Source organism: Plecotus auritus, assembly GCF_963455305.1.
Source record: "Plecotus auritus genome assembly, chromosome: 7".
NCBI classification, from domain to species: Eukaryota; Metazoa; Chordata; class Mammalia; order Chiroptera; family Vespertilionidae; genus Plecotus; species Plecotus auritus.
The window spans coordinates 138717191-138740955 of NC_137774.1; the positions used below are offsets into that span (position 1 = coordinate 138717191).

Genomic DNA, 23765 nt, shown 5'->3' on the forward strand with positions numbered 1-23765 from the left:
CCCACCTGCAGCCCCCTCCCAGCTATGGCTCTGTGGCTGAGGGGGTCCTGGAGCCCTAGGGTTCCCCTCCAGCAGGCCAATGCTCTCCGCATTTGTGACCAGGTTTGCAAGGGGTTGGGGAAAGGGGAGGAGGCAGTGATATTTTGAACAGTCTTAGGATAAATGAGGGTCAGTATTAAGCAAGCATTACTCTTCATAAATTAGTACTGACATCTAGCCAAAACCCTTAATGGAAAAAATGTTCTTTTTTAAACAATAACTTTCTTTATCGTTAAAGGAACATTGCCAAGGATGCAGAAGGAAATGAAGATGATCAAAGATGAGGATGTGCATTTCAATCTGGGTGTGAAGAGGGGCCCCTCTTTTCCCCACTGCCTGCAGCCAGTGGTTTCCCGAGGGAAAGCTCCCCAAAGACACCCCTTCCCAGAAGCTCTCAGGGGGCCTTTCTCCCAGTTCCGGTACGAACCTCCTCCCGGAGACCTGGATGGCTTCCCGGGGGTCTTTGAAGGAGGAGGGTCCCGGAAACGGAAGAGCGTGCCCACCAAGATGCCCTATACCCACCCCTCCGAGGAAGCCGCCCTGGCCCTCCACTCCGAGGAGAGCAAAGTCCATGGCCACCCAAACTTCCCTCTGCTGTTCCCGCAGCCCCCGCGCCCCAAATATGACTCGCAGATGATCGACCTGTGCAACGTGGGCTTCCAGTTCTACCGCACCCTGGAGCACCTGGGGGGCAAGCGCGTCAAGCAGGAGCCGGTGAAGCCCAGCGCCGTGTGGCCGCAGCCCACGCCCGCTCCCTTCCTGCCCACGCCCTACCCCTACTACCCCAAGGTGCCCCCGGGCCTCATGTTCCCCTTCTTCGTGCCCACAGCCTCCCCGTTCCCCTTCAGCCGGCACACCTTCCTGCCCAAGCAGCCCCCCGACCCGCTGCTGCCCCGCAAGACGGAGCCCCCGGAGAGCGAGGAGGCCAAGCAGAAGGTGGAGCGGATGGACGTGAACGTGCAGATCGACGACAGCTACTACGTGGACGTGGGCGGGGCGCAGAAGCGCTGGCAGTGCCCCACCTGCGAGAAGTCCTACACCTCCAAGTACAACCTGGTCACCCACATCCTGGGCCACAGCGGGATCAAGCCGCACGCGTGCACCCGCTGCGGGAAGCTCTTCAAGCAGCTCAGCCACCTGCACACGCACATGCTCACGCACCAGGGCACGCGGCCCCACAAATGCCAGGTGTGCCACAAGGCCTTCACCCAGACCAGCCACCTGAAGCGCCACATGATGCAGCACAGCGAGGTGAAGCCGCACAACTGCCGCGTGTGCGGCCGGGGCTTCGCCTACCCCAGCGAGCTCAAGGCCCACGAGGCCAAGCACGCCAACGGGCGGGAGAACATCTGCGTGGAGTGCGGCCTCGACTTCCCCACCCTGGCGCAGCTGAAGCGGCACCTCACCACGCACCGCGGGCCCATCCAGTACAACTGCTCCGAGTGCGACAAGACCTTCCAGTACCCGAGCCAGCTGCAGAACCACATGATGAAGCACAAGGACATCCGGCCCTACATCTGCTCCGAGTGCGGCATGGAGTTCGTGCAGCCCCACCACCTCAAGCAGCACTCGCTCACCCACAAGGTACGCAGGACCCCAGGCTGGGGAGGGCCGTCTGCGCCCTGTCCTGGGGTTGGGGGCCAGGAGACCGCGCTGCTCCCCACCTCTGCCAGGAGGCGCTGTGCAGCCCTGGGCAGTGGCTCCCCTCCCCTGAGTCCTGATGTCCTCCCTCACCTGCCTGTGGGGAGAATGACGAGACTAGCAATCAAGTCCTTTCCTAGCTAGCCCTCTAGGGTCTGAGATGGGCCCAAGAATAAATAATGCGGACTGTTCGGAGAAGAAGGGGGGAAGGAGGAAGGAAACAGCAGGTCTTTGTGCTCTTGCTTCTTCCTTTCCTAGAATTTCTGAAATGCTATTTCTGGAAATTTCATTCAGGGTGCCAGCAGGAGTGTGTCATCAGGCTTTATCTACCGGAGACCAGCGCTGTGCCTGAGATACATTAATCAGAGCCTTTTTCTAGAGAACTCTTCCCTTTCTCCCTGCTGAAGCAGTGGTTTCCTTTCCCCGTCTTCTACCTCAACTGTGAGACCTGCTTCATGTGCAGGTGGCTCTGGGGGAACAGAAGCTGTGTCCAGCAGGGTCTGTACTCCCCTGGGGGAGCCCCTGCCTAGTTGACTGTGGTGCCATGTGGTTTGTATGGAGGAAGCAGAGAGAGCATCCTTCTCTGGTTAGAATTTTTCTTCCCCGAGCTAGGGTCTTCAAGGAGAAATATAGGCCCAGGGGTCTCCGTTCAGCTGAGTTTGTAACCAAAGCCCTGGAGTCATTCAGGGTGAACTAAAACAAGGCCCCAGTGGTGTCCCAAAATCTTACCAGCTGAGCTGACTTGGGGCTGCTTTGAGCTGCTGAGAGGGAAGGTTTGCCCCACTGACCTTTACCCTCACACCTTTGACCTCAAGTGGTTTTCTTGGCAGGAGAGACTTCTAGCAAACCAGAGTTCCTAAAACATTCTTTAGTTCTTAAAGGTCCGTGGAGGACTTTGCCCAGTCAAGATGCCATTTATATTCTGCCATGATGGGTTTTATTTGATAGGTTAGGTGAGGACATAGCACAGGGCATTTCTGGCTCTGCTGCAGAGATCAAATGTGTGGCTGCCTTGTGAACTCTGTGCAAACAGCTCCTGCCCTACACAAGGCACCTGTAGACAGCATCCAGAGAAGAGGGGCCTGCTGAGTGCAGGGACCGTCAACAAGGAAACTAGACTTCAGCCACCAAAGGGATCATTCGCTGATTTATGGGGTTCCTACATGTGTGGATAAGGAATCAAAGGTGCATTTTGAAACATAAACATTCTGTAAGAGTAGAAACTGAAGTCAAAGTGGGAAAACAGCCGGGTATCTGAAATAAGTCTCATTTAAATTAGGTTACAGAATGCATTTTAATAAAGGATGTCAGCAAACAGCAAGAGGTAGTATTTATTGAATGCTTCTATGTGGCAGCTGCTTTACTTTGCATGTAATGTGCTTCAATGATGCTAAGAGCTACTTGTGGGTTTCAATACTTCAAAATTGCAAATGAGACGCTGAGGCATGGGGAGGTCACCCAGAATCTCTGACTCCAGTACCTGAGCTCTTGAACCCTATTGCCAAGACTTCCCTTTCTGCACCCACTTCCCTCCCTTCCCCTAACAACTCCACAAACTCCCCCTTTGTGATTCTACTGATCCTTTTAGAGACACAGTAGCTTCCTGTGTTCCCCAAAGTTGTGTCCAGGCTCCCATTCACTTGGGTTCTAGGCCACCCCACATGTGAATTTTACTTAGGACACAGAAAATTTCAAAACAGCGATAAGTAGATACTTCTTGGTCCCAGCACGGCTGCATCATAGCCAGTATAGAGACAATCTTGAGGAGAAAGATCCTAAGTAAATTTTACAAGTCATCAAGAAAATAGTTTTCATTAATTTCATAATTTTAAACTCACTGTTTGACTATGCAACACATATTTTAAATTGAGATATCTTCATTAGCATCAGTCCATACTCCTCTGCAATAATTAGACTAGAGAGCATTCCAGCTTCTCATGGCTTACCTCTTCATCTTGAGATGAGGAAGCCTTCACCAGGGAAGGCCACAAGACTTGCCTTAGGTTATGCAGCCAGTAAGTGGCTGGGCAGAGATCTGAGCTCACCCTTTAGTGCCATGGGCTCATCAAAACTGAGGAATGATACTTTCTTACCATGTCCCAAATTAAAGAACTGAAAATACAGGCAGAGAGAGGCAGAGCTAAGCATGGAACCCCTCCCTCTATAAGTCACTATAGATACCAGCCAATATGGGATTTATAAAGTACAATTGTTAGCTAGGCAACTTGATCTAAACCTGTATTAGCCTTAATTTTAATGCTATAGTTCTCTAAGTTTTCCTTTCAAAAAGTCATTCTGGATCAAGATTCCTTGCAAAGGCCTTTTCAGGGAAGTAACTGGTTAGTCAGGATCAGCTAATATTCTATTCATGCTATGAGTCCCTAGAAATGCTTTCAACTAAGGGCATTGATGCTTAAGTTATTCAAACACTTCTCCACAACAGCAAGGAAACTAGAAAATCTCCTTTTCTAATTCGGAAAGCTATCGTCTCTATAGGACAGAAGCTGGCTTAGAGGAGGTTCTATACTCAAATCAAACAGAGGTCACTGTGGCCTATAGGAACTCAGGGGACCATCTCAGGAGGTGATTATCAAGTTGTACTTTATGGAAGTGTGGATATAAGTTGTTCTTCTGGGATTTTCAAGTCCATTAATAAGAACTCAAGATATGGGAAATGATATTATCAGTTTGGGAGGTTTTTTCTCATTATCATGAAAGCAGGATTATAGATTCATTTAATATCATTCCACAGTGCTCTTACCAAAATCCCGTTAATCCCCAAGAACTGTTACTATAGAATGAACCCTAGCAGCAGCAGGAACAACAAAAGTATTAGCTTTACTTTATGTAGTTTATGGTTTTTGGAGAGAAAAAAAGATTACATAATCAACATTTTTCAGGAAAATAGCAATTTAACAAGGCTAAAGCCACACTATTTGGAACTAAATATCTTATCAGCAAGCTCATCATGGATTTATGCAGCAGAAAGAAAAACAAAGACTACAATCCAGATGAAAGCAGGTTACCTGCTAACCACAGTTGAATCTTGCCTCCCTGCAGGGTGTGAAGGAGCACAAGTGTGGGATTTGCGGGCGGGAGTTCACTCTGTTGGCCAACATGAAGAGACACGTGCTGATCCACACCAACATCCGCGCCTACCAGTGTCACCTCTGCTACAAGAGTTTTGTGCAGAAACAGACCCTCAAGGCACACATGATCGTCCACTCTGATGTGAAGCCTTTCAAATGCAAGGTGGGAAGGGGACCCTGGGAGAGTGCGGAAAGGGGGGACTTTGAGGGTTGTGTAAATGCCCAAAGGGGAAGAGTCTCCAGGGAACCTTCTACTCCATTTCATCAGGGCCACAGAAGCTCAGAGTAGATCCATGGCCAACCCCAGGCTCATCTGCTGCTCTTTCTCTCTTTCCACCACACATTTGCTCACACCAACCCTCAGCTGGGCCCTGCTTGTCTCACTGTGGAATCAGTTCCTGGGGGTAGAGGCATCAGTAGGGGAAGGTCTGAGGGTGGAAGGACCACTTGGGGAATGAGGTCGTTCAAGGATGAAGGGATGTGGAGAGTTCCTCTTCTAGAAAGGAGCAATCCAGTGTGGCCCTCTTCCCTGTACAAGCCAATGAGTAGAATACAGAAAGGAGTCAGAGAAGTTTCTAGCACTGCCCCCACTCCCATCTGACCCCTCCCCTCCTGCCCTCCTGACACTTGGGCTGAGTGGCATAACTTGAAGGCAGGTCTTCCAGAGAGGATGACAGATATTCTGAGGCTAGCCCTCAGATGACCTCAAAAATGCTTTCTTGGGCTGAGGAATGACTGTGAGCACAGTCATCTGAAGCATTTCTCACTTATTCCTAAGGACCATGGAGCATCTTTGTTAAAGTCTCCGTGTCACATTAACTTGCTTGGATTTTTATTTCATCAGCTGAGATAATGTGTGAGATTTGTAAAACCCAAGGCACTGAGTGGTGTCACTCAGAAATGCTTAGGCTTCCCAGGCTGTCCCCTCCCAACATTGCTGCTCTTCACTTCTAAGAGGAAAAAGAGTCTTGCTCAGGATTGGGTAGTTTCATCCAAAGAATGTATCGGCAAGTGTCATTGAATGCATGTCTTGAGGAGGGAGCTGAGGGGAAGAAGAGGGAAATCACCATGTTCAGCTAACACTAAGCCTTTCTGTTGGAAACGGAGGTTTCCCTTCTCTCTGTTACTGCATGTCTGATGGGGTCCAAATGATATTCTCTGTCGATCCCTATTTCTGAAGTAGGGTGTCCTGCTTCCAGGGGCCGTCCCTGCGTTCATGCCCCTGCAGCATTCTCCCCACTTGAAGGAACCCCCTGTGAAGCCAACTTGTTTCCTGTGTTGGCCACTCCTGGACAGGGTGAGAGGGGTCAGGAACCAGATCTTCCCTAGACCTGTGTGGGCATTCTCCGGAGGTGGGGGAGGGAGATTTCTCCCTCCAGCCCTTTTCCTGCCACCCACTTGTGTTTCCCCTCCTTTCCTTCAAGTTCTAGTAGTTTGAAAGTCAATTTATGTCCATCTTGAGTCATCTGAGCTGAATAGGGAGGAAGCTGCATGTAGGACCTGGTGCAAAAGGAAAATGTAAGGCCCTTTGTTCAAATGTTAGGAAGAATTTAAAATAGTAAAAACAGAGCATTATGCAGAACTCAGGACCCTTCTGAGTTTGGGGTCCTGTGTGACAGCCTAGTCTGCACGCCTTGCTGCGTGAGCCAATGGACGCCACAGACCAAGTCCTCTCTCTCGAGGCACTTCTTTGATTTCCTACCCACTTCACTAAGCCCTTTGACCTCTGCACTTTTAATAGAGCTGTTGCTGCCTGCCAGGGTTTCCTGTCTCCTACAATGGAGGTGCAAACAGGAGCTCTTTTCCACTCTTCATTCCTGTGTTGAATTTACTCTTGGACTTCAAGCACATTCTATATTTTTTATCTTATCAACTGGTGGTAGAGAGCACATAAAGTTGTTAAAATATGAAGGGAGCCATTGCATAGTTAGCCATTGCATAGTTCCCTAAAATTTCACACCTGTCCAGTCCAACCAACTCCCACCTCCACCTCATCAATTCAGGTCCAGCAGTAGTGGTTAAACCAGGAAGAAAACATCTCTGAAACAGAAGGATATGTCAGGGGGCAGAGCCAATACAGGACAAGGGCTTGCAGGCTATGTGTGATTTGGGGCCACAGAGACAGTCCTATTTCTTTATATCGAGGGCATCAGAGGAGCCTGGGTGATTTCATGGCCCTGGTAGTATCTGAGGATTTAGAGCGTTCTCTCTGGTACCAGTTCATAGAAGACTGTACAATGCAAGTATAACAAGGGCCCAGTGATGCAGTGAGCCAGCCTGGCTTGATGTTTCAGGCCTCCCTTCATAAACAACTGCTCCCTCTTTCCCAATGATAGTGCACCATACATGGGTGACTGATGGCTAACTATGGTTCAGAAACTCAACTCAACTTCTCCTTGAGTGTGCATTAGGCTCTGGATATCTGGTCACACCTTGAGAGAGGGACTTGTAGCATACAATGCCAGCTCTGAAATGATGCACAGTTTATAGGGAGATAGGCCTGGAGCAGGAACTGAACTGGTATCTTCAGGGTCACTTCTTCCTGGGGCCTAGATTCTCTCAGCAGCTGTAGGTCAGGAGGCCGTCTAGAAGAGTGCATATACTAGTGTCATTAGAACAAAAATAATTGGATGTTAAAGGGGAATTTTAAAAAAATCAAACGCAGATGGCCCTTCTCCATTCTTAGACATTTCTAAAACAATAGCAGGTGTCAGTCACCTTGAATACGAGCTCTCTGTCTCCTGGAAAGTGCCAGAAATATACCGCAGGTTCTCCCTCTATTTGTTCCCATCTCCCTGCAAAGTGCCACCCTGCTCAGTGTCCCCTTTCTACTATCACCCTCCTCCCTTCAAAGGCATTTCAGCGCATGTCTGAGTTCACAGGCTATTGTAATGGGCCTCTGTGTGTTGGAAAACTAGCTCCAGAAGCCATGGTGAAATGGGTCACTTTGAGAGGGTGTCCTGCGGACTTTGATTCCCATCCATGTTGTGCTGGATTCTTGGAAGTCTGATCCTGGGTGGAGCTTGTTGGGGATTTGAGAGTTGGGAAAGGAATGGAGGGCCATTTGCTCATTGCTGTGTAATCCATAGCCTTCAGAGAGGAGTGGCTGGCAGGCTACATAGTGATGGTGGAGAACAGGGCCAGACAACTAAACAAAGGCTTTATCATGGTAACAGGGCAGACATTTCCTTCACAGGATTGGCATGGCTGGGGTGGGGTTATGGGGGAGGAGAAGGGCAGGCCATGCTCCTACCATACTCTGAGAGGGGTAGCTCTGTCTCCTTTACCCCAACCTTGCAAGAAAAAAAAAAAAAAAAGGAAATTCTTTAAGTAATAGATTCTAATTTCTTGGGACTTTCACCACTAAAAATCCTTCCTAAAATAAACCCCTCCCCCTGTTGCAATATGAACTGGTTCTCTCCAGTCTGTGCTCAGTGGAAACAGCTGTCCTCAGCAAGCAGCAAAGTTCGCTCACGGTGGGATTAAGCATTAACAATAGAATGGAAAATTAGAGGAGAAGAAAGGTTTCCATTCTGTTTCTTTTTTCTTTCCTTATAAAAAGAAATTACTGCCCTTCTGGGCTCTTTTGCTATTGGCTCAGCTCCTGGACTCCTAGCTCTTGGAGCCAGCTGGAGCTGGTCCAGAGACCTGTGCCTGTGCACTTAAGCTTGTTTCAGAAAGATGCTTCCCAGATTCTGCGTAAGCATGCGGGGGTCGACTTGGATGCTATCCTTGTAGCGGCCACACTCCATAAAAGCAAAGAACCAGCTGCCGTCTTTGGGAAACCTGTCCAGGAAAAGCAGCCATCCAGAATTTCCGGGACACATTCTCCTTTGAGATGGGTGAAGCCGGGAGCTGCCTAAGTTATGAATCACCAGGTCATCTGCAGCCTGGTCTGAAGCAGAGGCCTGAAGGCCCAGGGCAGAGCTGATAGAAGAGGATGAGGTCTCCTTGAAAAGAGTCCCCACCACCTCTGCCAAACAGGCCCCATCTTCCCTTCCGGCTCTTGGATGCCTCATGAGGGAGAAACCATGTGGGGACTTTTAGGGGCTCAGTACTTGAAACCAAGGTTCTCAGGCTGGCATTGAGGGGGTTAAGGCAGTGACCAGATAGCAGCCTTTTGGCAGCAAAGCCCTCCTCAGCAGAAGGAAGGATATAGCTGTATGAACTGCCTGCTTAACAATGCCTCACATGTCCCCAGGGGCCCGCCTGCAAATAGATTTCATCTTGCTTTCTCTTGTACTTTTCAAAGCTTCCTGTTTTCTCACGGCCCTTTTGGACAGTTTACAGTCTCTCTCTCCCTCCCTCTCTCTCCCTTTGAGGAAAGGAACACCCTTCTTATTAAAAGAGAGAGAGAGAGAAAAGAATGTAAGGGAAGGGCAGTTTAACGGAGGCCATTCTCCTGGGCTGCAGGCTGCAGCTCTTTGACCTTTTCTCCCAGAATAGGAAAACACAGGCTTCCTGGCGCATCTCAGTCCTCAGGCTCACATAGGCTGGTTGGCGCAAAGCAGTGTGGCTCTTCTTGGCTTCGTGGGCTTCTGGCCCCAGCCCAGCCGCTGCCTGCTGCCTGCTGCCTGCTGTACACAGCCGCCTGGGCTTCTCCGTGGCTCTAGCTGTCAGCATCATCGCTGGGACTCATGGGAAGTTGCCTGAGGCATCTCCAGGCCCTGGATCAGGGAGGGAAGAGGCACCAGGGAGCTGGAATTTGGAACTCCTATGAAGATGAGGAACAGGGTGCCTGTCAGCTGTTTAGAGGGCTGAGGATCAGGGAGCCAGATACTGGGTTCTCCCAAAACCTGCAATCTAAGAGGAATCTTCTTTTTCCATCCACATTTCCCAGTGCTGGGTCAGGCACAACTGCCTCCATTTCTATTATGCTTCGAGTAACCTGGCAGGTATTTACACAAAGGATCCCTCACTTCCTTTAGTATTCCCTGCAAATAATTTAGTTTAGAAAGACAGCACCCCCATCTTCAAAGATCTTCCTATTTCTGGAATGTAAGAGCATAGTCCATAATAATGATAGTAATAAAAACTCATATTTATTGAGCTCTATTTGCCAAACCCTTTACATGAATTGTCTCATTTGATCTTTATAACAACCTTTATAAGAAACTATTATTATCATCAACATTTTAGGGAAGAGAAAATGGAGAGTTCGTTCTCTATCCCTCTGAGGTCTCCCTATCGCCTCTCTGCTCTGCCCTCTCAAAGCCCAATGACCCATGCAATCTGCTATTAAAAGACAGTTCAAAACACTTGTTCCAATTTCCTATTAAATGTTGAGGTCCACCTACTTCTTGACAAGTAGGTATAAATGTGGGCATTGATGGGAAAGCTGAGGCTTCATATCAGGCTCACTAATATCCCTCATTAGAGAACTGAGAGTTTAGGAGGGGTGGGCGGTTGAGATGACCACCTGCAAGAGGAACGCTGTCCTCTCTACTCCAGCAGGTTCCCCCACCAATACCTGCCCGTATCTTAATCTTCGCAGACCTGGGCAGGAAATGATGCAGCAAGTATTGACTTCAGCAAACTCTTAGCCTCACCTGTTGTGATGAAAGGGGGCACTGACATAGATGGCTGCTTTTCTCAGAAGAAGAAACTAGGGTTTTGGTGCTCCCTCTCACCCTGACTTCTTCCTTCTAGTCTAACTCCCTTCCTCTGCTACAGTGACTATGCTTGGAGCTCATATCTCAAACCACAGCACCATCTTTAATGGACCCAGGCTTCTTTCTCTGGTCCTCCTTTGCTGGATACTGAGGTTAGCCACAAAGGCAAGGAAGGTAGCCCTAGCACTTTTGAAGGTGCTTTCGGCATCTTTCAATGTCCCAACATCTTTCAGAGTTCACATACCTCCACTCAGCCTGGGAGGCCCAGTAAGCTATGCAAACCATGAAGGATAACTCTAGTAAATAAAAATTAATTTTTACCAATAGCACAGAAAGCAGTCTCCTTTACCAATCACACATTAGAAAATATAGCTTCCCGGTCATGTCCCACAATGGACCTTCCCTGAGGCCATAGGCCTTGACATCAGGGGACAATATCAATGTTTCAATGTCCCCACGTAGCATTGAAATGCCCCAGGAAGTTTAGTCGTGAATGAATTGAGTCAGAAAAGAAACATTAGAATAGAAAAACACACACTGGGCTTTGATAAAGAATCATAAAATGTTGCTTGTCTAAGGCTGAAGAAGATTCTAGGAAATGCCCCATGGTAGCCATTGTGATGTATGCACACCTTTGTGTGTGTGGTGGGAGAGGGGTGAGGGGAAGGGAGGCAGGACCTTGGGGCAGGTGAAGAGCAGGGTCTTCTCTGACCCCAAAGTTATAGCAGTTGTGGCAGCAACAGTGACAGTGACCTTGCCTGTATCTAAGACTGAGGGAGGTATCTAAATATGTTTAATGAAAAGACTATTCTTGTGGCAAAACAACCCCCCCCCCCAAAAAAAAAGGGGTACTCTACACATTCTTCAAGGTTAGGCTAAAATTCTATCTTTTTTATAAGACCTTTTCAGAAGTCCAGCTTCTAATATCTTGGCAACCATAGATAATAACTAACAGTGGAATTGCGCCCTTCATGGGATCCAAGTGCAGAAGGCACCCATCTTGTCCTTTCAGTTCTCTCGGCTGGCCTGTAGGACTGTGAGATCCATTTAGGCTTGGACTAGCGCAGTAGCCTAACTGATCCTGCAGCCTCCAGCTCCTCTCTCCCTGCATGTCTTGTTGTTGGGCAGTGGGAGGGGGAAGGAGGTAGAGCTAATTTTGCTGTTTTCAAGTCTTCTGCTGCAGCATCATGCCAAATAATCAGGAACCAAATTAAGTATACTTTTTCTAAAATGACCATGACTTGCATATCTAATGCAGAATCTTTAGATTCAAAGCTTTTGTTTTTCTGTAGCCAGAACGGAGAACTGCATAAACTAAGCTAATAAATAGATCACAGAAGGTTTCCAGAACTTGCACACATGTGCAAAACTTAGCCACAGGTTAATATCTCAATACATTGTCTCTACTAAAAATAAAAGAAAGCAAATATCCATCCCACATGTAGGGTTCCTGAGGATGTTGAAATTAGACCAACTCTCTCAGCCTTTCCCTTCTTGGGTCACCTTTTCCAAATGAATGTGGTGTGCACATACTCTGAGTACTGAGTGTGGGAATTTATCTTTGCTAGTAAGGAAGTAAAAAGGGAAAAAGTACTTAAAACTCCCAAATATGAATCATTTAAAAATACAGAACCAACCATTCATTATCCATGTGTGGATTATCTGTGACAAATGTATAACCCCAGGCTGGCTTCCTCCTACCATCCAGCATTCTTTTGAGCTAATCTCTCAAGGTCACCATTTGTTAGGTCTGCCCATTCTGTCAAGGCTATCTCAACTCTCACCTCCATAGCCACATGAGGAAAACATTGCCTTCATTAACAAAAATTCAATCCAGAATCCCCAACAATGGCCCTGAAAATACCTCTCAGGAAGAGAGGAAAACTGATGTCAGCTTTAGAGGACGCTGTCCTCCTAGTCCTCCCTCCATGGCATCTCTCACTCTGTACTGGCTTCTGAGGTTGGGGTGGGACGGGAATGTTCCTCCCTTGACACTGTGTCCAAGCACAGCCAAGGAAGGGCTGGAGTCTCCAAACCCTGCCTTGCGGCCCATCATGCATTTGCACTTTAATGGAAATAAAGAAAAATGACAAAGAAAAATGAATAAAACATGTTTACTTCTTGTATACCTAAGATAATATTTTCAGCACTTCAAATCTCTACCCAGAGAAAAGACACACTCCTTCCTTTACATGTCTCCATTTTCCTTTTGACTTTGAAATTCATTCCAATAATTAGCAAATTTAAAAATTAGAAAAGTGTGGTGTGGTGGCTGACCATGTGGCCTCTGGTGTCCAATGACCTGAGTTCATCATCCCAACTCCAGCACCCACTAGCTATGTGCCTTGGCCAATCTTAATCCCTCAGTTTGTCCATCTGTAAAATGGGGGTGACAACAGTACGCACCTCATAGGACTGATGTGAAAATTAAGGGTGATATTCCATGGCAGGCTTAGGATAGTGCCTTCCATATTGCAAATGCTCCATAAATATTAAGCAAGTAACTGTATCGTTATTATTCAAGTGAAGCACACTTTGAGCAATTGCTTTTCAGATCAGCTTTTCTCCTTTTCAAAAGGTTCAAAAGAAGCTTTAATAACTTTGTGATTTTTACTTTGAGTTTTAAATCCTCTACCACAGGGACAGAATCTCAAGAGTCTATCCCTACCTACTGTTGGTCTGAGCCTGGCCACAATCCACCCCCTCCTTGACTTCCATGGGGACATTTTCTTTGGAAGCCACTTGAAATGCTCAGATCCAAGCAAAGGGCCTCACATGGGCCTGGCTGTGGGTTCACCTGGGTGGGGTCCTCTGTCTGCAAGTAACCTGTGTTCTCCTTGTCACTGTCTCCGACAGCTGTGCGGGAAGGAATTCAACCGGATGCACAACCTTATGGGCCACATGCATCTGCACTCTGACAGCAAACCCTTCAAGTGCCTCTACTGCCCCAGCAAATTCACCCTGAAGGGGAACCTGACGCGCCACATGAAAGTCAAGCATGGTGTCATGGAGCGGGGCCTCCATTCTCAAGGTATTAATCTTCCAGGAAGTCCCCATGCCTGCGAGGCCAGTGGGTAACAAATGGGCAGTGACCTTGTTTACAGGGGGTTTCGCTTTATTCTTATGGTCAAAAAAGGGAGTGCAGCCTTCAAGACCACAGCAGGGTAGCAGGAGCAAGCTGACAATGTGATGATAAATAAAATGCTAAGATCTGAAGGTAGTAAGTACAAATGAAATCTAGAAAGTCAATTGGAACATTGTAATGATGCCAGCCTCAGGCTGGAGGGACTTCTGTTATCCCCACTTTACAGATGGGGAAACTGAGGCTTCCCAACATTAATTTGCCAGAAGTTGGTCAACTGAAAACTGTCAGAGTCAGGATTTGAACACGGACCTTTCTGACTCTAAAGCCTGTCTTGTATACACTTCACCACATAGCTGTTAAAGGGCATGCGGTTTTCCCCCCTTTTGGAAAAACAGGTCTGCAAGCTCTGTTGTCAGCAAAGGTGTGTCTGTAGCAGGTAGGCCTCCTCTAACCTGTTCAGGACCAGACAGGCTCAAGGGCAGTTCTCCTACTCAGTGGGGGCTATGTCTCCCTCCCTGAGTCCTGACTGAGCAGGCTGAAAGTTCTCACCTTGTTTGTCAGTCCCAGGGCCCCCAGAGTTCATGTTCCAGATCTGCTGAACTTGGCGGGTTGCTCCTTCGTCACCTAATCGGGCAGTCTTCCAATGGGCAGTCCGTCCTAGGCGTGTGCTGTGAGCTGGGCAGCAGTGAGGGACGGAGACCAGCTTTGTCCTCTGGGAGGTCTGCGTGTAGGGAGAGAAGACATAAATAGAGGTGACTTAAATCGTATTAGCTGGCCGCTCTCTTCTGGTCACTAGTATAATCAAAGCACAGGGCTAGACATGTTAGAGCTCATTCCCACAAAGTAGACTGTGTTGTTCTCATTTTATACAAGAGGAGACCAAGGCCGGGAGGTATGATACAAACTGCTCAAGGTCAAACAGCAAGTCTGAAGGCAGAACTGGGGTTCCAATTCAAGAATTTCTGAGTCAAGCCAGTGCTCACCACACTAGGTAAAAACACAGGTGATTCATTTGTGTTTGCTCTTTCTCCCACCCTTTTCCAAAAGAGATGGTCAGATAGGCACACATATCCTATCTAATAAAAGATAAATATGCAAATTGTCTGCCACTCCAACACACAAGATGGTTGCCCCCATGTGGACACAAGATGGCCGCCACAAGATGGCCAGCAGGGAAGGGCAGTTGGGAGGGACCAGGCCTGCAGGGGAGTGCAGTTAGGGGCAAACAGGCTGGCAGGGGAGCAGTTAGGCATCAATCAGGCTGGCAGGGGAGTGGTTAGGGGGTGATCAGGCTGGCAGGCAGAAGCAGTTATGGGCAATCAGGAAGGCAGGCAGGTGAGCAGTTGGGAGCCAGCAGTCCTGGATTGTGAGAGGGATGTCCGACTGCCCGTTTAGGCCCTACCAGGATTGAGCCTAAACGGGCAGTCGGACATCCCTTGAGGGGTCCCAGATTGGAGAGGGTGCAGGCTGGGCTGAGGGACCCCCCTCCTCCATGCACGAATTTTGTGCACTGGGCGTCTAGTTCATAAATAAGCAGCACGCAACAGAATGATTGTGGTTTTCAGATTTTTACAATGTCGCCCTGACTCCTGGGCAACAGGGAACTGTGGTCATAAAGCAAGGCCTAGAGTTGGTGCAAAAGCCCTGAAAAATTCTGGTTAAAAAACAAAAGCAATTTTTCCACCCTGACAATGTTTTTCACCTGAATTAACTTCACATCTCTAGTTGCCTGAGCGGCTTCCCAATTTAGGCCTGGATTTTTCCAGAACAGGTGAAATGTGTTCAGTCTCCAGGGCTGGAGACATAGAAGGCCATGATGAGACAGGCCTGCACTGATAGCCTAACCTGCTCTCCACAACTCGCCCCGTATGGACACTCAAAGCCTAGCAGGCACCTGACAACTCTATCATCCTGGAGAAATAAAGAACATCACTATATATCACAGAGCTGCTTTGAAAATTTTTAACAGACTTGCAACTATTTTAACGTTTTCATCTACAAAAGGTGTCCCTCATTTTTCATTCCGGTTTTTGAAATGGCTCAAAAACCAAGGCCCAGATCAAAAAGACCCTCCCTGTGCCCCAACAAGATTAAAGCTATAGACAGCTTCCTTGCCTGATGGCATCTTGAGGCTGGCAGCGCTGGACATCAGCTTCTTTTGTGTGTCCCCACCCAGAAGCCTGGTCCTCCTGTGGTGCAGCAGGCTCTGGCTGAAGCCCAGGCCCATCCCTCCTAGTTCGCCTCTCCAGTCGCCCCCACCTGTTCCTCGGGGCCTTACTACAGCCAAGGTCAAATCAGGTGGAGCCCTTCCATGGGCCTGTTGGCTCCTGAAAAGTGGGTGTCTAGAGTCCTCAAGCTAAATTAACAGTGAGACCCTCTCACATCACTGTACCTGATAGCAAGGACACTTGTAGTTGGACACAGGGGCTTTGGGGTCCCCAGAGGACCTCTTTATGGGATATCTTTTTTTTTTTCAGGGTGGAAATATCTTTATTATTGTTTTATCTTTTTTCTTATGGTAAAATAAATGCTCACTGAAAATAATAAAATAAAAACATTAGAAATAAGAAGAAAAGATGTTAAAAATCACCTCATTTTTTAGATTTTTGGCATCTTTTTTTTTAAGATACAGAGACAGAAAGAGAAGGAGTGAACTGGGTCTACACTATAAATATCCTATCTAATAAAGAGGGAATATGCTAATTGACCATCACTCCCTCACAAAGATGGTGGCACCCACAGCCAATAGGAGAGAGTATGCTAATTGACTGCCATGCCCTCAAAGATGGCAGCGCCCACAGCCACAAGATGGTGGTGCCCAGTCCCCTCAGTCTGCCAGGGCAGCAGGCACGCGGCACGGCCGGGCCCGCCCCCAGGTGGGTCCGACTGCTCCACGCACCTGCCTCCAGAATCCCCCAGTCCCTTCAGCCCCCCAGCCACCCAGGGCCAGCCTGAGGTGCAGGCAAGCCTTGGATGGCGGCTGCCCAGCTGACGCCTGAGGTGCAGGCAAGCCTTGGAAGGCAGCTGCCCAGCTGCCCAGGGGGGGGCCTGAGGTGCAGGCAAGCCTTGGATGGCGGCTGCCCAGCTGACGCCTGAGGTGCAGGCAAGCCTTGGAAGGAAGCTGCCCAGCTTCCCAGGGCTGGCCCAAGGTGCAGGCAAGCCTCAGATGGTGGTGGCTTAGCCCCCCAGGGTTGCCTGAGGCTCAGGTAACCAGGGCTGGCAGAGGCTTGCACTGCCGGCAGTGGCAGCAGCAGAGGTGTGATGGGGCCATCGCCTTCCCCTGATTGCTGGGTCACCTCCCACCCTGAGGGCTCCTGGACTGTGAGAGGGGGCAAACTGGGCTGAGGGATCCCCCCTCCAGTGCATGAGTTTTCATGCACTGGGCCTCTAGTACATAATAAGTATATATGTTTTATACTTAAAGTATATAGAGAATACCTCTTTATGTTGTTAGGACTCTGCATCTCCCACACATAGTTCATTGAGTGGATGTACTATTATTTATTTAAACAAACCTTTACCATTAAATCCTTTACCATTAAATAGATAAATTGTCTTCACAGTTTCATTATTAAAAATGTGGTGATGAGCACACTCACACACAGATTTGTTCACTTGCAAATTTGCATAGTTTAAATTCTCAGTAGTATAATTGCTAAGTCAGAGCCAGGCTGGTTTTTAGCTTTTGGTGCATGTTACCAAATTCACCTTAAAGGGGTCACACCCATGTAGATTCCTTCGGGGAGTTTATTTATGCTTAAAATGTAAAATCAAGCTACACTGAAGGGCCCTGGGTACCACCAGCCCCCATTTTCAAAGGCTTTTCCAGGGCCTGAAGGCTGCCTTTGCTCTCACAGGTTTTGGAAGGGGGAGAATCACCCTGGCGCAGGCGGGGGTCCTGAGGAGCCTGGAGCAAGAGGAGCCCTTCGACCTGTCCCAGAAGCGACGGGCCTTCCAGTCTGACGGGGATAGCGCCAGGGGCAGCTCCTGCCACGAAGAGGAGGATGAGGACCACTGCTGTGAGGTGGAGCGGGACAGCCCTGGCCCGGCCCCAGCCCCAGCCCCAGCCCCGCGGAGCAGGCAGCTCTGCGTGCCCCAGGATCTCTCCACTAAGCCCGAGGCGGACCCCCGGGCACCCCAGGAAGCCTGCGAGGAAGAAGAGAAGGAGGAGGAGGAGGAAGATGAGGAGGAGGAGGAGGCCGTGCAGAAGGAAGGACGCCAGGAGAAGAGCAAGGACAGCCTTGGGGCGGAGGGCTGCCCGGAGAGAGATGGCGCCTGCAGAGAGGAGTGTCCCAGCCTCAGGGCGCTGCAGAGCGCGCGGCGGGGGGCCTCCTTTTCTGATTACTTGTACTTCAAGCACAGAGATGAGAGTTTAAAAGAATTACTGGAGAGGAAAATGGAAAAACAAGCAGTGCTTTTAGGTATCTAAGTTGACAGTTTTAGAATTACACTTGGAAAATGAGAAGCAGGCAGTTCAAATATAGCTTTCTGCATGAGCTGTCATTTGCTGGCGACTGGCGACAGGCTCACATCTTCACAGATGGCTCCGACTCCGTGAGCAGGGACGACCTCAGCCATGGAAATGCTTCTCGGGTCATTCCAGGCCCTTGACTTTTAACACGCAGGCAGGTCTCTGCAGTGTTACTGCTGCCTCTCCAGTGCAAGATGCTGTACACACTCTTCTAGGTATCTCATTGCAGGCCGATGCTGAGGTGCTTATAAAAAGTCTCCTTTTCTTTGACTAAGATACAATACATGGTAAATTTCTTTCAAGTGGCAAAACTATGGTGCTTGACATGTTTCCTAATTAATGACTGTTTAGTTGAATGTGTGAAAGTTACAATATTTTTCCAGATAGATGAAAATATGAGTAGTTGTATATATAAAAGTTGCCTTTATCAAGAAAAAAATACCAGAAATGACACAGGAGTTATTGAAAAGGAGTGTTCTCATCTAGTCATTGCAGAAATAAGATAACGTTTCAAGAGAAAATGAATACTTGTGACTAAGGAAAGCCCAGCCATACTTGGGTTCCTGCCTGGGACGGCCCTGCTGGGCTCCAGCCTCCTTCATTGGGTGCGGCATTAGGAGCGGGTTTGCAGATGACGCCGTGTCCCGATTGGAGCTCCCTCCTGCAGACCTTGCTAAAGCAGCTGCAAGAGGAGCTGCCACCCTGTGAGCAGCTGGCTTCTCCTTGGGGCTAGAGCTTGGGGCAGTATGGGAAGGCTTCTCCCTGAAATCGAAGGTCTGACTTGTTTGGAGAATTAAAATAACCAGCAGCTAGTCACCAGTAGGGGAGAGTCTGGGCTGTGTTCCCAATGCGACTGCACATTAGAATCAGCGCGGGGAGCCTTTTTAACAATACCTCATGTGGGTCCTCAGCCTCTGAGACCCTGATTGAATTGGACCGAGTGGAGCCCCTGCTTCGCTTATTTTCTAAATTGCCCCATGATTCTTCCGTGCAGCCAGGGTTGAGAAACACGGACTGGGCTAAAATAGTGACTCCCAGGACCCCCTCCCAGGGACTCCATAAATATTTCTGTGTCTGGCTTCAGACTCATTAGGAGAGAGAGCAGGAGACCTCAAAATCATACTGCTGACTTGGGCTTTTCACCTGTTCTCTAAGGGACACACACACAGTATGAACACATACTTTCTATATTTCAAGATGATGCCTGAGATGTTTATGGTCACTTAATATGTTTTTAAAGCACATAGCCAGCTTATAGTGACTAATCACGTCTTCCTAGATGCTTGAATCATGAGTCCGGTGAGTGCCAATGATTATAATGGGTAGGCTTCCCTTAGGCATGGCACCGAGTAACGCAGTACTGACAGGATGTCACTTACGTGTGACTGACCATAAGCAGGAACCCACTGGTACTGTGTCTGTGTTTATGTAAAAACTGCCTCTAGGTTGGTAGTTTCAACTCTTATTTGTAGAGCTAGGTACTGTTTATTATTTTGCTTCCTCTCCTCCCAAAGTTCCTGATACATTTCTTTAGAAGACCTGGCCCATCTTTGACTGCTGGGTGCTAGCTTTTTCTCTTGGCCACGGTGCTTCCCCGTCAGCCTCATCTCGTTCTCATCCTTTACCCTTGTGCTTTGTCAATTCCTGATGCCTTTCTCCTGCCACTGTGCCTAAAGCTCCTCCCTTCAGCCTCACACCACCCAGTGCCAGAGCTGCTTAGGTTTCCTACTGCCACCCATGTCCTTAGGTCAGAGCACCTGCAAAGGGATGCTGAAGGATGGTGTGGTTTCTGCAGTTACAAACACAACTGTGGGCCAAGAACCTGTCCCAAGTCCTCAGAGGGGCAACTTGCTGTCCACTCATTATTAATGTGGCTCATTGATGCCCCGATGAACTCACCTAGGAGGCGGACCAGGCGGTCTGTGAGGTCCCTGGCTCTTAGGGTCCTGGCCCATACATACTCTTTCAGCAGTTGTGGGTGGAGGAGCTACTATAAGGGCTGCAGACTTCCAGTTTATTCTGGATCTGGCTAGCTGGAACAGGAACCAGGGAATCTAGAATAGCAAGCTCAAGTCCTTTCTAACCAAAATGGATCACATGGGAATGTTTGAGGAACAAGGTAATGTTGAGATGGAGAGAGTAAGGTTCAGGAGAGTGGTTTTTGCATGGTCTACTGAGGAGCCCCTCCAGGGCTGCTAGGAGAAGAGAGGCTCTCAGCGCTCATGCCCATGTCACTCAGAGTGGTTCAGATTTCGTCCGTTCTACACGTTAGACTTCGGGAGAAAGAGGTCTAAGGAAAGTAGTAAAAAGTTGTTATGGAGCGTATTCTAAAGCCTGTGTATAGTTCTTAATTCTGAGCATGAGATACTTAATTAGCTCTAACCCCATGGTTAGTACACACTGGCCTTCTGAGAACCAAGGTTAAAATGTTGGTTTTGTATGTTTTTTGAGTGACCAGCATCTGGTTTGCTTCGGACAACCCTGGTTTATACCTATTGTTCCACGGTAATTACCAGTAGTGTCGCCTAAACTCTGAAAATTGTCCCAGTTTGGGTAATAAATTACATGGACACCAATGCCTAGGTGCAGAGCTCAGGAGAGAGTTAGCCAAACCTGCTTAACGAGATAATTAATCAGAATGAAAACCTGTAGGAGAGCCTCGGAGTCCATCCTCACAGAACCTCAGGGATGAAATCATCCAGGGTGACCAGCACTCCAGGGCCAGGACAGCATGACATTCATCACATTGTGACTCTCTGAAAATAGGTCACTGCCAGATGCTTTCCAGGCTTTTGACCACTGTCGCTTTGAACCAAACAACTGACCAGCCAAGTGGCATATTTTTCTTTATCCTTTCAGTTCAGGTCTATCACTACCTCCTCTTATTGCTTTCTAAATCTTTTATTCTTTCTTTTTAAAAAAATTTGACTCCCCACTGGCCATGAGACTGAAGCTGACCTTTCATAACCCCGCAAGGATAACTGGTATATTTGCATTTGAGTAGCTACGTGAGAAAGCCCAATGTGCATACTGTATTTATTAAGCCCTGAGGCATCTAATAAAATATTAACATCGTGTTTTGAATTATGATCTTTGTCTGCTTTGCTGGATCAAAATGTAACGGAGCTAACATTTAAAATCCTTCACATATTTGGACAACATTACGCCAAATGTTGATTTTGTACAGAATTCTGGCTTGCTATTTAAAAATGAAAACTCCAAGTATGTAGTAGCATCAGGTTGTGAATATTGCTTTCTGCTCAGTGAAAAAACAGTTTACCTGAAAAGAGCATGTAGCCTATATTTTGTTAATTTAAGCAAATAAAGACGTGTTGAAAAAGCTGAGTTAGTTATTTGCAAACACCCACATTTTGCAAGGAAGCTGCCATTGTCAAGGTCTCAGTCCTGTCCTATACCCTCTGCCAGGGGGCGGGGGGAGGGGAGGGGTTCTCATTGGCTGGAACTTCAGCCCAGGGACACAGATGCCGGATTCTCCCTCCCTCCTTCAGAAAGGATTAATGACCCTCAGCCCATCTGCTGGCAGATGACATCTTCCTATCCTTTCCATCTTTCCTATTAAAAAATAACTAGTTCTGGAAGGGTGTCATGGGGAAGTGGGAGGTTAGAGACGGTGTTGTCCATTCTGCATCAGGTTCTTTGTAGAATAAAGTTCAACCAAGAGGAAGTGTACTTTAGTGGGCAAGAGCACAGCTTCTGGTGCCAAAGCCCAGCTCTCCTACTTTCAATCTTTAGGAACTGACACCAATTTGTGAACTGCTCTGTGCCTCAGTTTCTTCATCTGTAAAATGGTACTAAAAAAACAGTACCTTCCTCACCAGGCTGTTGTGTGGGTTGAGTTAATATATGTGAGACACTTATGTGTCTGGCTCACAGTTCATTCTACGTAATATTATTAGTAGGTGTTATCATCAACAAAGTGGCCAGAAAACAGAACACTCTGTTCTCCTCATCAGAGAACTCACCAAGCAGTGTGGGCAGGGGAAACTGTCGCTTTCTATGGGAGCTCCCCTTTGAAACACTACAACTGTCACATGCCGACCACTGTGCCAGGCATTTATACACTCGATCTCACTTAAGCCTCACACAACTCTGAGAAGCAAACATTGTTATCTCCATTTCATGGATGCAGAAGTGGAGGTTCAGGAGAATAAAACAGCTTGCTTCAAATTACCTCGCTGGTAAGTTCCTCCTTTGCCTTCAAAGCATTTAGGGTGTAGCAAGTTGAAGTTTCTGAAGTAGATGCTGAGACAAATGTGAGTGCAAAGTGCTAATTAGGAATTGGCATTGGTTAAAAGGAGGGGGAAGAAAGAAGACTGAGCAGAGAGAAGCCAAACTGTGAGGTAGGCCCAACCAAGCCCCAGCAGGCAGCTCTGGGGAAGGACTGCCCATCAGAGCTGTGCCACCTTGGGCAGAAGTCCAGGCCTTTCCACCCCCACCAGAAGGTGTGACTCTTCAGCTGGGGCCAGCTCTCCAGGAGCCGGTGGCTGGGGGCTGTGTGCTGATTGCAGTCCCTCACAGGTCAGTGTGAGTCCTTCCTTGAAGAGAGACTAGTGACTCATCTCTGTGTCTAGCACAGTCCACCCCTTGCACCACGCCCATCCATGTCATGTACACACATGGAGCGACTCCTCCAGGGTTCCAGGAGGCCTCTCTTCCTGAGGGAAAACTTAGAACACCAGAGTTAGTGGGACCAACTTCAGCCCCCACTGGGGCAATCAGTGTAAGAGACAGATGGATACTCATTGTCTCCTTCCTCCTTACCTTTCAGGTACCTCTCATCTTTCCAGGTGGCATGACCAGATCCTCATCACCAAGGGGTCTGAGCCTTGATCATCGCGCTGCTATGGACTCAATGTTTGTGTGCCCCCAAAATTAGGAGTTGAAGCCCTAACCCCTAGTATGACAGTATTTAGAGGTGGGGCCTTTGGGAGGTAATTAGGTTTAGATGAAATCATGAGGGTAAGGCTCTCATAATGGGATCAAAGTTCTTATAGGAAAAGAGAGAGACCCAAGTCCCCTCTCTCTCTACCACATGAGGACACAACAAGAAGGCAGCCACCTGAAAACAGGAAGCAGGTCCTAGAAGGACACAGAACCTGCTGGTACCTTGATCTTGGACTTCCCAGCCTCCAGAACTAAATGTTTGCTGTTTAAGACATAACTGTGTGCTGTTTTAAGCTATCCAGTCTCTGGTATTTGGTTATAGCAGCCCAAACAGACACATGGCCTTGTCAGAATGGGGTTGTTGTTCCTGTTCACCTGCAGTCACAAGTGAGGAAAGAAGGACCAAAAGAAACCCAAGTGAGTGACCTGGGTTCTCACATATCCCTCCCTGCCCACTGTAACAACAGCCCTACCCCTTCCTCATGATCAGCTGAACAGCAGGAGGGAGAGAGTGATGTAGGTGAGGCTGGCATGGAGAGTCACTGAGCAAGAGGGTGAAACAGATTGACATTTTCTAAAGCTCGTTCTGTCTGTAGTGTAGAGGATGGATTGGAAGGAAGCCAGGATGATGCTGGGGGACCATTATCTCTAAGTCTATGAGGGATAATATTGGCCTGGAGTAAGGAGGTAGCATAGAAGAAGTTAGAAATGGACAGTTTAAAATCTGTCTGGGAGGTCCAATTGACTTGTTCTACCAAAGGCAAGTTTTAATAAGAAGATAAATGGATATTTTTCTACAAAAAGAAAATGGCAATATAAGGTTCATCTCCTCATATGACAGAAAGGATGAATTAGATTTTTATAGCTATCATAAAACCCACAGTCTTCACTCGGTTGTCAGGTGAGCATATTTACCAAGGACA

General features: G+C 48.1%; 1 protein-coding gene across 2 annotated transcripts in view; it reads left to right on the top strand.

The window, feature by feature from the left end:
• ZNF366 (zinc finger protein 366) overlaps window positions 1–21264 on the top strand; it is a 64913-nt gene extending 43649 nt beyond the window's left edge. For both annotated transcript variants that reach the window (XM_080681549.1, XM_080681548.1), the window contains 4 exons: window positions 278–1623; window positions 4741–4932; window positions 13238–13412; window positions 17324–21264. In XM_080681549.1, coding sequence (XP_080537675.1) covers window positions 292–1623; window positions 4741–4932; window positions 13238–13412; window positions 17324–17895 — 2271 coding nt within the window. In that variant the 5' untranslated portion in view covers window positions 278–291 and the 3' untranslated portion in view covers window positions 17896–21264. The remainder of the gene's footprint in view (window positions 1–277; window positions 1624–4740; window positions 4933–13237; window positions 13413–17323) is intronic.
• Window positions 21265–23765: the final 2501 nt, after the last annotated feature.